Source organism: Oryctolagus cuniculus, chromosome 15 (genome assembly GCF_964237555.1).
Source record: "Oryctolagus cuniculus chromosome 15, mOryCun1.1, whole genome shotgun sequence".
Classification (NCBI taxonomy): domain Eukaryota; kingdom Metazoa; phylum Chordata; class Mammalia; order Lagomorpha; family Leporidae; genus Oryctolagus; species Oryctolagus cuniculus.
Window position 1 is genome coordinate 36,439,474 of NC_091446.1, and position 15,435 is coordinate 36,454,908.

Sequence of the window (15,435 nt, forward strand, 5' to 3'; positions counted from 1 at the left end):
TATATAATACGACACCCAGGACCTGAGGCTGCTTCACTGCTGTGGCAAGCAGACTGGGTAGGAAGTTCAGCGACTGGCATCAGATTAGAAGGCTTTGCAGCCTGCAGAGACCACAGGTTTTTATCGACGTCTGCATGACTGGAAGACCTCTGCAAAAGGTTAGGAAATTCCTGGTGAAGAGAACAGAGCCTACCCCCACTTTCCATCTGCCCACAGAGAAGAGTCGGGAGGCAAACAGGAGGGCAGAGAACGGTTAGAAACGAGGTAAAAGGGGCCTGCACACAGCCTCTGCCCTGTGTGAGGCCATCTGGAGGGGCTCCTGTGCCGTATTCAAAAGTTCTGATAATTTCTACTTGAGGTTTGAGAGCTGAAACACTCTTTGAGAGTCTGGCGCTGCACTGTGGTGTAGTGGGTTAGGCCACCACCTGCAATGCCAGATTCCCTGATGGGCACTGGTTCCTGGCCTGGCTGCTGTACTTTGAATCCATTTCTTTCCCTGCTAATGGCTGGGAAAGCAGCTGAAGATGGCCCACATGTTTGGGCCCCTGCACCCACGTGGGAGACCTGGGAGAAGCTCCTGACTTCCGGCTTCAGCCTGGCCCAGCCCCTGGCCATTTTACTCATTTGAAGAGTGAATCAGTGGATGGAAAATTTCTCTTTGTAATTCTAACTTTCAAATAAATAAGTAAATCTTCAAAAAAGAAAAGCTCTTTGAAGTCAAACAGAGAAATAAATTAGGAATTAAAGCTAGGATAGTGGGCCTCACTTTTCTGGGAAACGCACACACACACACAAGTATGCAGATACAGACACACATGTATGCACTTAATATATGTATATATACACATGTATGTATATATGTATATATGAAACATATATAGTATCTGTGTGTACGCGTGTGTACATGCACATCTCATTTCTTTCCCATAGGACAATGGCTTTCAAACTTCTTTTGACGTTGGAATTCTCCATGCAAATGTCAATATGTAAACCAGGTAAAAGAGTAACTAACCATTCAGTTGCAGTCTGTTGCTTGCCCATCTCAGGCCTCTGGATATCACTCTTATTTTGAAAATCATACTACATGGACAAATCTTCATTTAATAATAAAAGTTCCTTAGAAAACAATTTAAGGGCCTGGTGCTGTTGTGTAGCAGATAAAACCACCATCTGCAGTGCCAGCATCCCATGTGGGCACCAGTTTGAGTCCTGGCTGCTCCACTTCCAACCAGTTCCCTGCTGGCATGCCTGGGAAAGCAGCATAGGATGGCCCAGATGCTTGGGCCCTGCTCCCACGAGGGTGATCTACAAGAAGCTCCTGGCTCCTAGCTTTGGATTGGGCTCAGCTCTGGCCATTGCAGCCAACTGGAGAGTGAACCAGCAAATGGAAGATCTGTCTCTCCTCCCTCTATCTGTAACTCTGTCTTTCAAATAAATAAATGAATCTTTAAAAAAAAACTGGGGGCCAGTGCTGTGGTGTAGCGGGGGAAAGCCTCCACCTGCAGTGCTGGCATCCCATATGGGTACCTATTCAAGTCCCGGCTGCTCCACTTCCAATCCAGCTCCCTGCTCAGGCCTGGGAAACCAGAAGATGGCCCAAATCCTTAGGCCCCTGCACCCCACGGGAGACCTGGAAGAAGCTCCTGGCTCCTAGCTTCGGATCGGCTCAGCTCCAGCTGTTGCAGTCATTTGGGGAGTGAACCAGCAGATGGAAGACTTTTCTGTATCTCTGCCTCTGCCTCTCTGTAACTCTGCCTTTCAAATAAATAAATAAACAAGCCTTTTTTTTAAAAAATGTAAAATATATATTCCACGTAAAATAAGCTTTGGGACAAAAATTTGTCCCATGCTTTGAGGACTATCTGGACAAATTTGGAGAACAAAGAAATCTCATTGCTACTAGAGTTGTGTAAGCAACACAACCATAATTTTCAACCTTGGACCCATACGCACATAACGGCCCATTGATACACTCTGTGGACCTGGCCTAGCTCCTTCCTCATTAATCCTTCTTGTAGGAGTTCTGGAAACAGGCAGCATAGCTGAGGAAGCTGCAGACAACACAATAGAGCAGCAACAGACAGCAGACTGTTCAAAGTTGGCCGTTTAGGTCAAAAGGATGTGCTTTTCCCAGCCCAGAGAACCTGCTGACTTTCAAAGAACATTCCCATGGATCTGAGTGCCGAGGGACAGTGCCTACAGTCTGTGCAGACTTTTTTCTCAAGGTGGTTACCATAGAGATGGACTGATTGTCTAACAAATTGCAAAGCAAAACAAACTATATTTTGGTATTATCTTTGTAGAAAGTTTCATTTTCTACTATGCTTTCCCACTACAATGTATTGATTTATTTAGCATTTTGTGAAACGATTAGATAATTTTCCCATGAGAAAATCTAATTTTAGTAGAAGTAGGTCAGATTAACTAGGATCTAAAAGCTATGAGTCTCCAACAAATCCTTTTTTTTTTTTTTTTCGCCAGAATAAAGGTTAAGTATAGATGGGGGAGGAAACCAAACCAAACAAAAAGCAGAAAGAAAACAAGTGCTGGATGTATAGCTAGTTTTCCCACACATCATGGCTTCTCACATGTCACATATAAACCCTTCAAAGCAGTCTGGGGTCAGGTTTTGTGACTTTGCCAGCTATGTAAATAATGAAACTTAATGAAAACCATGTTCCAAGTGACATTCTTGGTACCTGGCTGTAGAGTTCTACTGAGGACTCCCCTTTCAGCTGATGGCCTGTGAGGTAGGTATTGTGTGAAGACTCAATGTAATAGTAGGACAGGGGTAGCTGCAATTCTTTAATGTTCTCCTGTGACTCATCATTTTTCGAGGCAAAATTCTCTTTATCCATCAGAAACCTAGATGAAACAAATGTTCTTAAGCTACGTGGGAAAAACACATGCTTTTAAATGATGATCAAGAGACATTTTCAAAATTACCTCGCAAATCCTTCAAATGACATTAGACCTTGGTGACACATACTGATGCTAGGCTCGAACTTCTGCAAGGGATAGAAAAAAAAAAGTATAATTTAGGTAAAGGAAACCATGAGGGGGGAAAAAAACCACATCATTTTTTAAAGCTGTTCTGTTTTCATCAGGAAACATCTAAACCAAATATTTGAACTAATTTAGTAATGTAATGGTAAGATGTAGTTTTTAGTCCAAAAGAAAACATTTATTATATGTGAGTTTATTATACTGAGCCTATTTATTTAAGAGGAAAAAAAAGGAGCAAGAGAAAAGAATAAGGCTGATTTATATGAAAACAAAGGGAATCAGTTTATCCAGGTGAAAATGGGGATAATAATAGCAGCTCCCAGAGACAGGGAGCACTTAGGACTGTGCCAGCACTCGGGGACGCTACAGGGAGCACCCAGCACTGTGCTGGTTCTCTCAATTGTTGCAAGGCTGGTGATCAAATCCAGTGTTGGAAAGCACGTCCACTGGTCCCCCATCAGGCCCAAGAGTACCTCTGCGGCAAGTGACCCAGCCACAGGGGACGCTCCCGCCGCCTCTCGTCCCCGCCCCTCTCTGGTCTAACCGCCACCACCACCACCTCCTAAATGATCTCTGACTCCCACTCCTTCCCCAGCACAGTTTATTCTCCAGTGGGGCCAGAGTGACCTCTTAGAAACATAAATCATGTGACTCTCCCGCTCGGAAAACCCCAACGGCTTCTCCTTTCTCATGGACTGAAGGCGACCTCTCCACCACAGGCTGGCTGGGTCCCGGCACACCTGTGTGGAACCAAGTCCACCTGGCTTCCTCAGACCCCAGGACATTAGCTCTGCCGTGGCTCCCCAGCCTGCGCCTGCCCAGCCTCGGAGCTGCTGCCCCCTGCCTGGGATGCGCTTTCCTCAGACCTTTCCATGACATTTGGACTAAACAGGGCCCAGCTCCGATGCCAGCTCCTCCGAGTGGCCTTTGCTTACTCCTCTCAGCCCTCCTCCACGACTCCAGCCTCTGCCTGGTTCTTTTCAGAACCCACTAGCACCTGCAATTATATCGTATCCTTGTTTCTTGTCAGTCTCAGCACTGGAATATAAGCTGCACTGAGGGACAGAGCTCTGATCTTTTCCCCAACTCTCTTCCCCGCTCCAGGAACTGAGACAGCATTATAGGGGCTAATAACCACTTGTTAAATAACAAAAGAGGTAGAAAATCCAGACTAATTATGTTGCCTGTGCAAGAATAAGAAGGAATTAGGTAATGATTCCTTAGTCACTGAGTCAGACATTGCCTGGGACACATGTTAATTATACAATAAGTAAGAATACATATATTTAGCATTTAAAAAGCCCCTTTTGGGGCCGGTGGTGTGGCACAGTAGGTTAAAGCCCTGGCCTGAGGTACCAGCATCCCATATGGGTGCCGATTTCTAGTCCCGGCTGCTCGTCTTCCAATCCAGCTCTCTGCTGTGGCCTGGGATAGCAGTAGAAGATGGCCCAAGTCCTTGGGCCCCTGTACCCAGGTGGGAGAACCGGAAGAAGCTCCTGGCTCCTGGCTTTGGATCGGCACAGCTCCGGCCATTGCAGCCATCTGGGGAGTGAACCAGTGGATGGAAGACTTCTCTATCTCTACCTCTCTCTGTAACTCTTTCAAATAAATAAAATAAATCTTAAAAAAAAAAAGCCCCTTTTATTTCTTATTTCTGTCACAGGTGAGAGTTTTGAAAAGAAGTATAGAGGCCGGCACCACAGCTCACTAGGCTAATCCTCCACCTTGCGGTGCCGGCACATCAGGTTCTAGTCCCGGTCGGGGCACCGGATTTTGTCCCGGTTGCCCCTCTTCCAGGCCAGCTCTCTGCTGTGGCCAGGGAGTGCAGTGGAGGATGGCCCAAGTGCTTGGGCCCTGCACCCCATGGGAGACCAGGAGAAGCACCTGGCTCCTGCCATCGGATCAGCGTGGTGCGCCGGCAGCGGCAGCCATTGGAGGGTGAACCAACAGCAAAAGGAAGACCTTTCTCTCTGTCTCTCTCACTGTCCACTCTGCCTGTCAAAAAAATTAAAAAAAAAAAAGAAGTATAGAAAAAAACAATAAATACGTCGCAGCAAATTGTTAAGAGTTAGGAGCATCAGCCACACGCGCACAGGGAAAACAGGTACCAACCTGGATGATGCTGAGGATGTCATCGTACGTGCAGTGTTCTCCTTGGCAATTCACTAGGAAGTCGTTGAGCTGGAGAATTCCAACCCCAAATATGCCCAGGGATGTACTCTCGATCCCAGTGCCATTTGTCACGATACTCGCAGCAGCAATGGCGTCAGAGATCTGCCTCTGGTTGTCTGACAGTTGCTGCTTACTCTTAATGAACAATCCCAAATCCGAGACATTTCTGGTCAACAAATCTGCAACAGAGCCACCCAGAGAACATGCACAAGCCAGCCGGCACCTTCTACAAAGTTCATTTCAGAGATACCATACTACAGAAGCTCGTTACTCATCTGTCAACACAAGCTACCAAACTACGGGTTTATTCCTGGCTTCATACATTTGAGAGAATAAGAAACAAATCAGTGGGTCTGGGAATTTGGCATGGTGGTTAAGATGGTGCCTAGGACACTGGATCACATATCACAGTGCCTGTCTTGGCTCTACTCCCGATTCTAGCTTCCTATGGGAGGCAGCAGGTGATGGTTCAAGTTCATGGGTTGCTGCCACCCACACAGGAGACCTGGATTGAGTTTCCTGGCTCCTGGCTTCAGCTTGGCCCTGCTTGGGTTGTTGCAGGCATTTGGGGTAATAAATCAGCAGATGGGAGCTCTGGCTGTGTCTCCTTCATAAATGAAAATATTATTAAAAATGTAACTGTAACATTTTGTACAGGTTTTTGCATGAGTATAAATTTTTCAACCCAAATGGGTAAATACCAAGAAGTGTGACTGCTGGATCATATGGAGAAAGTATGTTTAGTTTTCATAAGTCATAAGCCTTCCAAAAAACATTCCCACCAGTAACATTCCAATGTTCTGGTGGCCGCACACTGTGGTTCTCAACCGTGACACACCACACCTAGTTTGGAAGTGGTTGAGAAAGGGTTTCGGTTGTCAGGATGATGAGGCCACGAAGGGTTAAATACCCAGGAATACACGGATGAATTTCCTTGCCCAACATCCCAGTAGCACCTGCTCCCATGACACCAGGTGATACCTTGAAATAATTCTCCAAGTGTTTCACCACCTCTGGGGGTCAGTGTGCCACGTGGGACAGCTTGAGTTTGTGTAACTGGTTCTCTTTCATTAGTAGAAAGGATTTCAAAAGGCAATTCTAAAACATTAAACAAACCTAGGTCTGGCTGCAGGTCGCTAGTGTTTTCCTCAATGGTCAGGTTGGTGTAGAGCGGGGCCGACTCGGAGCCAGATCGGTTGCAGGGCACCGCGTACACATCGAAGAGATCCTTCAGGTCTTTGCGGCTCCTTACACTGAGCAAAGAAACAAAAACATCTCCCATTAGGATCATTATAAACCTGTGGGCTTGCGAAAGGCTAAGAAGGGAGGTTATGCCATACCTGAACGATTTGAACAGCTCAACAAATTCAACAAAACTCATGTTACTGTCTGAAACCATGAAGCTCTGAAATCCCTTCATTCCTCCTTTGATCCGCCCATGCCAGCTGCTGCTGCTCCAAGCACTGCAAACAAAGACAGGGCCTTCATGGGCAAAATGCTGGGCTACTTGTATCATCTGCCTCAACACTGTTCGCTGATTAGCAGCAACATGAGCAAAATGATGGGTGGCAAGTCATTCAAGGCTTAAGCTAGTCTCCTGCACTCTTTTTATTTTCTCTAAGATAATCTCTATTGTGTCAGAGGAAATAAAACATATTATATGTTGAGACCATGTCACATGTCCAGCCTATTCAGCAAGGGAACAAAGCTGAGGTTCATGCCCCTCTACTAGTCAGAACAGTTCTTTAAAATCCTAGATCAACGTGGGGTGCGGTATTCAGGGTTTCTGAAAAAGTTTCTTTTTTAAAAAGGGTCCAAAATTATTCAATCATAATTTATAAGAAATAATGTCCTTCCGTATGTTCTAAATTATAGAAATACATTTTAGGAGAAAGTTTTGGGTATGTCCCTGTCTTTTCTTTTTCCTTTATTAACTAGTTTTTAGATAAAAACAGGGAAGAGCTTTTCATATTAATGGAAAATGTGAGTCAGAAAAATATTAGCAATGGAAACAGGCCAACTCTGCCTAGGATTTTATTTGCACCTGCTAAGACTACATCCCTTCAATATAAAAATATCAGTCAACCCAGTCAAAAACTCAGTCTCACTGCTTCTCAACATTTTCAATTTTCTACATGATTCCCCAATGGGATACACAGTATAGAAATGGTGACTGTTTTTTAGTCACATCATGAACCAGATCTTCTTTTTGGTCTTGGATTTATTAATTTTTGGCAATATTTCAAATACATGAGAAAATACAGAGAATGTTATAAGGAACAGCCAGACTACTCTCAATCCTGCTGATAATGTTTCCTCAGGGGAAATCAATTTGTGTTGACATATGGAGGTCACTTTCATTCATGGAAAGTCTTAGGGATCGTCGGATTTCTAGCAGTGTGTAGGCAGAGGCTGTAGGTGGCTCATCCCCCAAAGTGGTGTGGAAAACAACAGGGTGGGGGCTCAGGAAGGGGACAAACGTGGCTTGATCCTTTGCGTTTCAGCGAGTAAATCCCTGTCTTCCTTGTGCTGCAGGTGCAGCTAGTGTCTGCAGGCACCCGTTCCCTTCTGAGTCCAGGGACTGTCTAATCATCCCCCTGCTACCGAGACTTGGTCCTCTTTCTCCTTTAACAGCACTCAGGCTGACTTTTCTTCTCTTGCCTCGTCTTCCCTTCAGCGTTTAGAACACTGCTCGAGAGGCCACTGAGCCCTGTCCTGCAGAGGCTGGGCCCCCTAATCTTGCATCCGGCACATATAGCTCTCTTTCAGAGAGAACTCTTCCTCTGCCCTTCCCTTTCCTGCTCTTGAGTGACTCAAATAAAAGGAAAAGCCATTGAATCCAGGTTATTTGGCTATTTCCCCAGGTTACTGAATAGGCTGAAAATATAACATATACATACATAAAACATATCTGTATAAACATACTGTTTAATTATAAATCTAGATTTACAGAAAAGTTGCAAGAAGGGTACAAAGAATTCCTATATACCCTTGAACAGTTTTAACCAGTTGTAACACCTGAATGCATAAATCTTAAATTACACGTTCATCACTCACAATGGAAAATAATTGCTCATTTTTCTTTTCTAAAAACATTATTCTATTTATTTGAGAGGCAGAGTTAAAGACAGAGAGAGGGGGAGACAGAGAGAGGTCCTCCATTTGCTGGGTCGCTCCCCAGATGGCCGTAATGGCCGGAGCTGGGCTGATCTGAAGCCAGGAGCCAGGTGCTTCTTCCTGGTCTCCCACATGCATGCAGGGTCCCAAGCACTTGGGTCATATTCTACTGCTTTTCCAGGCCATAGCAGGGAGCTGGACCAGAAGAGGAGCAGCTAGGACATGAACCAGAGCCTATATGGGATTCTAGCACTGCAGGCAAAGGCTTAGCCCACTACACCACAGCACTGGCCCCAGAATTGTTCCCTTTAAAACATAATTTACTTAGGCTCTCTTAGCAATAGGGAACTTCCAAGAGACAGAGAGAACAAGAGCTCTGTGGGTGTGGGTGTGGGTGTGGGTGTGGGTGTGTATGTGTGTGTGTGTGTGAGAGAGAGAGAGAGAGGGAGAGAGAGAGAGAGATATGGAGGGAGATGAATGTTTTCAAAGTTAGGGTCTGATGGCCCCACTTCTCTGTGTGATGCAGTAAAGAGTACCTGTTTTATCTTAGTTCTGCCTGGAACCTCCAAGTTTCCTCAATGTAATATGGAATACAGGGAAGTCGAGGGACATTTAGGTTCCTTCTGGAAGGCTTGCTTGCTTTCCTTTTTTTTTTTTTAAAGATTTATTTATTTATTTGAAAGTCAGAGTTACACAAAAGAGAGGAGAGGCAGAGAGAGACAGAGAGAAGTCTTCCATCCACTGGTTCACTCCCCAATTGGCCACAACAGTTGGAACTGCGCCAATCTAAGCTGAGAGCCAGGAGCTTCCTCCAGGTCTCCCATGCAGGTGCAGGGACCCAAGGACCTGGGCCATCTTCTGCTAGTTTTCCAGGCCATAGAAGAGAGCTGGATCAGAAGTGGAGCAGCTGGGACTCAAACCGACGCCCATATGGGATGCTAGCACTGTAGGCGGTGTCTTTACCGCTACGCCACAGTGCCAGCCCAGAAGGCTTCCATTTTACTATTAGCTTTTCTTCTGAGAGGGTAGATATTTCAAATCTGTAACTTACATGGAATTTCTAAAAATAATTTATTATAATATCAGTTTTAGAATTATAATGAAATGTAATAGACTTGTTGTAATGCCTGTATTTATTTTTTCAGGCATGTCAAACTTATCTGCAAGCAGGGGCTGGTTGTGGTACAGTGGGTTAAGCTGCCGCCTGCAAAGCCAGAAACACACATGGGTGCAGGTTCAAGTTCTGGCTGTTCTGTGTCCAATTTAGCATTCTGCTACTGCTCCTGGGAAAGCAGAAGATGATGCGTGTGGGAGACTGAGATGGAGTTCCAGACTCCTGGCTTGGGCCTGGTCCAGCCCTGGCTGCTGCAGCCATTTGGGGAATGCACCATACGAGGGAAGATCTCTCTCTCTCTCTCTCTGTATCCCTATAAATCTGCCTTTCAAACAAATCAAATCTTAAAAAAATTCTCGAAAGCAGTGCTATCCAATAAAACTTTTTGCAGTGTTAGAAATGTACACTATCTGCCTTGTGTGGTGTAGTGACTGACAGGGAGCCCCTCGTGGCTGTGCAGCACATGAAAAGGGGCTACTGTGAGTGAAGAACTGAGCTTTAATTGAGTTTTAATGAATTTAAATTAGAATTTAAATATCCACATGCAGTCAGTGGGTAACATACTGGACAGTGCAGATTTAGACAATCACGTTTGGGTTTTGTTACTGCTGCTGACCATTGAAAGGTTGGTTTTTCTAATACTCAGCAGCAATTACAGTTATACGGGAAGGCAGGGATATAAAAACAGGAATATTAGGGTTATTTAAAAAGTTGGGGGTTTTGGTCTTCAGTTTCACTGTAAGTCAAAATTACAGAGAGTGTTTTGATAGACAGCTGAGAACAGGCCCTTCCATGTGACTGGAATGACATAAGGGCCCTCCTGCTTTGTCATGTTAAGGCCCCACCTGGACGGGCTCTTGTTTGAAGAAGACAGCACAGGGGAGGACACTGGCCTGATGGGAGACGACGTCCCGGCAGCCAAGTTGGGGGACGCAGCCGTGGTCAAAGAGTGGGCTCTTCTGGAAGGGAGGGGGTTGGGAGGACTGGAGATGGCATTTGCCTCTGTGAGGATGAAAGAGAGAAAAGAAACAATGACTCACACTGTACTTTCACTCAGAAATCAAAACAACCAAGGATGCTCTCTGAGCCAACCAACCTAGACAAGAGTCGTGAGAGCATTTTTATGAATGGGCCAATCTGGTAGGTTCTCAACTGGCTACACATCAGAATCATCCAGGGAGCTTCGAAAACATGGACGCCCAGGTCCCAGACACGGAATGCCTAAGCCAGTTGATCTTGTGTGTGGTCAGATTATTTTTTTAAAAGCTCTAATATCAAGCAAGGGTAGAAACTTGCTGATCTAATCCACCAGATTGGACCGTGTGCACCTACTACCTCCTGTCAGTAACAGAAAGTTCATTTATGAGAATTTTCTGCCAAGCACATCAGGCTTGCAGAAGTGTGTCTTCGGTTTCACCATCTGGCTAAAACAAAGTCAATTTATATAAGAATGTCCACAATATTTAAACCACAATGAAGAGCCAAATGGGTAATTTTTCCCAATAAAATTAAAAAAAAAGAAAAGAAAAGAAAAACTCTGAGATGTGACCATGCTGCTTCACCTGGTTCCTCCTGTTCATTAATGTCTTGAGGATCCGAACCGCTGCGGCTTCGACACTCTTTGTACATCTTGCCCTTTCGGGTCACCATTTCGTCATCTGTTGCATCTCCACTCTCACCCTGGGAACACAAAACTCATGATGGTTCCTGTCACTCCCCCATTCGCGGAGGAACGACACAGGACCCTGCGCTGTTCTTTTGTCTGCTCGGCCCTTCCCGGGTTTGCTGCTGGTCCTTCCCGGGTTGGCTGCCGACCCCTCCACCTCCGTGGAGGGGCGGTTCCCCCTGCCACTTTCCCCACTTCCGTGGGGGAGTGGCACACCGCCGGCCGGCTCTCGGGGGCTGCTCAGGTGTTCCTTCAGATGTTCCCTCAGATGTTCCTGGTGCATGTTGTCTCTCTCCTCCTTTAGAGTCCTCTTCCAATCCCAACTCTGCTACCCACACGCCGAGTACGCTGCTCTCCTCCAATCAGGAGCAGGATCAGCTCCTGCAGGTTATTGGTCGAACTGGAGGCAGCTGTGTAGAAGTTGTTTGGTCTCTCTCTCAGCGCCATATTGTGGGAGAGCAGATGCATAGAATAAGTCTTAATTCCAGTAACTTAGTCTAGTCTCAGTTGCTCCCCACAGTTCCCAGCCTGCATTGCTTTCCCATCACTGCTCTAGTTCAGGTAGATCTCTATTTTTTGACCCATCTACCGACAATACCGTCTCCCCTTGGTGAGACCAGTGAAGACCTTCAAGAAGGTGACCAAGTATTCTCACGTCACTTTATCTCACTTGTTCTTCTCAATGAAGCAGCGCTCCTTAGGAGGAGGCAGACAAGAAGAGGCACACAACTCCTGCAATCTGTGCTCACACAGAATTATGAAGCAGATAAAGTTCAACTTTAGCATCAATAGGCTTCCATACGCCTTTTCTTAGGTAGCTTGAAGCAAATATATTGCCATGTTACAGTGATGACATATATAACATGCTTTATAAAGGACAGGGATGATATATTTTAAATTATATTCTACATACAGCATTGTGGCCATCTGAGATCTTCATCTGTCCTTGGCTCTATGAAGCCATTCCTGCCTGCCTTTCAGTCTTCTACTTTCCCCCTGTCTGTCCCAGAGCACTTTGCAGGTGACAAGGACTCTCATTTAGACTGCACTGTGTTTCCTTGTCTGTGTCTTTTCCCTGCTATTGACTCAATTCCTGGCACTGGTTCTGGTACCCAACAGGTACATGGAAACCCTTGCAACATTTGTTTTATGTCTCATCTTGTGCCCAACCCAAATGACTTAAGGAGATTTCTGCTGGTGTAGACTGTACAACAATCCTGAAGATTGGGTGTGGTACTCAATAAACAAATCACACAGTACCCTCATAAGCATTTTCTTCTTCTTCTTGGTGGTGCTTATGCCCAGGGTGTTGTTTCTCTGTACATTAGGCTTCTCGGCATTCTTTGCTGATGTCCCAGGGCTGGGGTTTCGAGTACTCCACCGCCTGCCACCAAACAACTCCACAGCATGAGCCAATGTTGGGCCTTCATATCGCCCATCCTCCTGTAAAAGAACCACCTGCTGAACACACAAGGAAGCAGCAAGCAATGAAGAAGGCAATACATTAACGGCTTCCAGTAAACTCTCAGATGAAAGTCTGCAGGCAGCCACAGAAGAGTAATGGTCTGGTCACCCAAGGGGCTCTGTTCACCAACTTTCAAGAATCTCTGTTGGGAATTTCATTGTCCTCTGTCCCCTGCTGTCCTGGTCACATCTCTACTGAGTTCCAGTGATGTGCTTTAAAAACATCAACAGGGGAAAAAATTCTCATCCCAGTCACAGAGATTGTATTCCAGAACCTATACCATTGGAAAATTCATTAAGACTTACTTACAAAATTAGAGCTGTGGATGTCTTGGGGGTGGGAGTTAGGGTGGGAATCTATTTAAGTAAAATCAAGTTCCACTTGTATGCTATTGTATCATTCCAGGTAGATTTTTACCTACTTTGATGCTTGTGTCTGACTTGAAATACTCAGATAGGGTGTGTGGCATACATGAAATTCACTTCGGAGGGTCCTGAGGAGCTCCTTAAATAGTTGAGCTGCCATCCTTTTGAGTGACTGAAATCCAAAGATAGATACAGAACCCATGGGACTCAGAATGTCATGCGTATTATGCTCTGATCAGCTAAAATACAACTCAATGGGCAGGCAATGGTTTGTAATCACTACTGCATAAGACAACTGTGTAGCATTCTTTGAGTGAATAATAGTAGATATTTACTTATTAAATAATGGTCAATGATTTTCCCCCATAAGTCATGAAAGTCAGCAAACAGAACTATAGACAGTGGCACATGCAAATGTCCATCAACTGAAGACTGGATAGGGAAAGTATGGTATATGTACACTATAGAATACTACACAGCAGTAAAAAAAAAAAAAGTGAAATCCTGTCATTGGCAACAAAACAGATGCAACTGGAAACAATTCTACTTAGTGAGGTAAGCCAGTCCCAAGAAGACAAATATCATATGTCTATGGTAGCTAATAGAATACCTAAAAGGCAATCTATAAAAGTGAAATTGACACTTTGAAATGTGATGATTCTGAACAGCCCTTGTCTCAACTGTTAAGGAACAGTTTTTTTCTTTTTTCATACTATTTGTTGAACTCTTTACCTAGTGTAGGGTCAATATTATGAGTATAAAGTTAACAGAAAACAAATATTTGTAAAAAAAAAATAAGAATAGGAATACAATAGAGAGGAGGAAGAGGGTGGGAGTTTGGGCAGGAGGGAGAATCACTATGTTCCTAAATTTGTATATATGAAATGCATGAAGTTTGTATGCCTTAAATAAAAGGTTTCTAGGTTAAAAAAAAAAACAGTGGTGTTTGAACTACAGATAATATTAATGAGATTTCACAATTTTACAAAAGGGCTTCTTTAAAATTAATTTCTACTGACTGCCTTTACTTCCTGAAAACTTTTAGAGGTAGTCTTCCTTTGCAATTCCAAGGAAGTACCTGTAAATAGATTTTGCTTCCTTGCAGATAACAGGTAAATAGTAGAGAGGCTTCTTCCTTCATCCTAATCTTCAGTGACTTGACCTGTGACTAAAGCCCAAGAATGTCAACTTGGGTATTTGACATGGAAACCTTTGGGTAACCTCCTCTAGTAGCATGTCTGTGACTGATGCCCATCCATTACATATTTCTCAATTCTCTAACCACACCCACTTTTTTTTTTTTGGACAGGCAGAGTTAGACAGAGAGAGAGAGAGAGAAAAAGGTCTTCCTTCCGTTGGTTCACTCCCCAAATGGTGCTACAGCTGGCGCGCTGCGCCAATCCAAAGCCAGAAGCCAGGTGCTTCCTCCTGGTCTCCCATGCGGGTGCAGGGCCCAAGGACCTGGGGCATCCTCCACCGCCCTCCTAGGCCACAGCAGAGAGCTGGCCTGGAAGAGGAGCAACCAGGACAGAATCCGGCGCCCCAACCGGGACTAGAACCCGGGGTGCCGGTGCTGTAGGATTAGCCTAGTGAGCCGCGGCACTGGCCACCACACCCACTTTTACTTTTATCTTTTCCCCACAGGGTTTACTGTCAGTGGGACTGTCAGTCAAGGTTGACTATCATCCCTTGACCAATGATTGGCACATGATCAGAATAAGCTAGTTGGAACCTCTTTCCCTGGAGGAAGATTCTTGAAAGTAGTGATACAGACAGTGAACATAGCTAGAGACCAATCCACCTAATGCAGGACTGTGGAAAAAGGCCTGCTAAGTGACTAGAATAACAGAATAAACTAGAATAAGCATTGCATGATATCATTGAATAAACAGGGTTCACATACCTTATTGAATATCATTCTGAATCTAAAAAAAAGCTTGTAAACATTTACTTACAGACTTCTAACCAACATATCTTTGAAAATGTAATAGATCCATTATATCTCACATATAAAAAACACCACCACCATTACCTTCTACTGCTTAGATTTTCCAAATTTCAGAAAATCCCAACATGGACAAAGTATTAACCTTAACAGAATTCAGATTGGGCCAAGAAAAGCTAGGATGCATTTGTCTAATGTTTTAACAACGCTTTCTGGGGCTGGCACTGTGGCATAGTGGGTAAGGCTGCCGCTAGTAGTGCCACCGTCTGTGGCATCCCATATGGGCGCCAGTTCAGGCCCCAGCTGCTCCCCTTCCAATCCAGCTCCCTGCTATGGCCTGGAAAGCAGTGGAAGATGGGCCCCTGCACCATGTGGGAGACCTGGAGGGGGCTCCTGGCTTTGGATCAGCCCAGTTTCGGCCATTGCAGCCATCTGGGGAGTGAACCAGAGGATGGGGGACCCCCTCCCTTTTCTCTCTCTCTCTTCCTCTGCCTCTGCCTCTCTGTAGCTCTGCCTTTCAAATAAATAAATACATCTTAAAAAAACACAAGGCTTTCTGGGAACTAACGTAGCTTGAATCTTTCT

The 15,435-nt window shown here is 44.9% G+C and overlaps 1 protein-coding gene across 15 annotated transcripts in view; it reads right to left on the reverse strand.

Moving 5' to 3' along the window:
- The window catches only part of PLCE1 (phospholipase C epsilon 1), a 352,529-nt gene that overhangs the window by 60,970 nt on the left and 276,124 nt on the right, over positions 1-15,435 (reverse strand). For 5 of the 15 annotated variants that reach the window (XR_011382357.1, XM_070057580.1, XM_070057581.1 and 2 more), the window contains 8 exons: positions 12,336-12,536; positions 10,972-11,089; positions 10,255-10,411; positions 6,519-6,641; positions 6,295-6,431; positions 5,119-5,357; positions 2,947-3,008; positions 2,700-2,865 (listed from right to left, as the gene is read on the reverse strand). Coding sequence is in view for 14 of the 15 variants with exons in the window: in XM_070057580.1 (XP_069913681.1) it covers positions 2,700-2,865; positions 2,947-3,008; positions 5,119-5,357; positions 6,295-6,431; positions 6,519-6,641; positions 10,255-10,411; positions 10,972-11,089; positions 12,336-12,536 (1,203 nt within the window). In the remaining variant the exon portion in view is untranslated. The remainder of the gene's footprint in view (positions 1-2,699; positions 2,866-2,946; positions 3,009-5,118; positions 5,358-6,294; positions 6,432-6,518; positions 6,642-10,254; positions 10,412-10,971; positions 11,090-12,335; positions 12,537-15,435) is intronic. The other 10 variants (XM_070057584.1, XM_051823420.2, XM_051823419.2 and 7 more) reach the window with 3 other exon arrangements.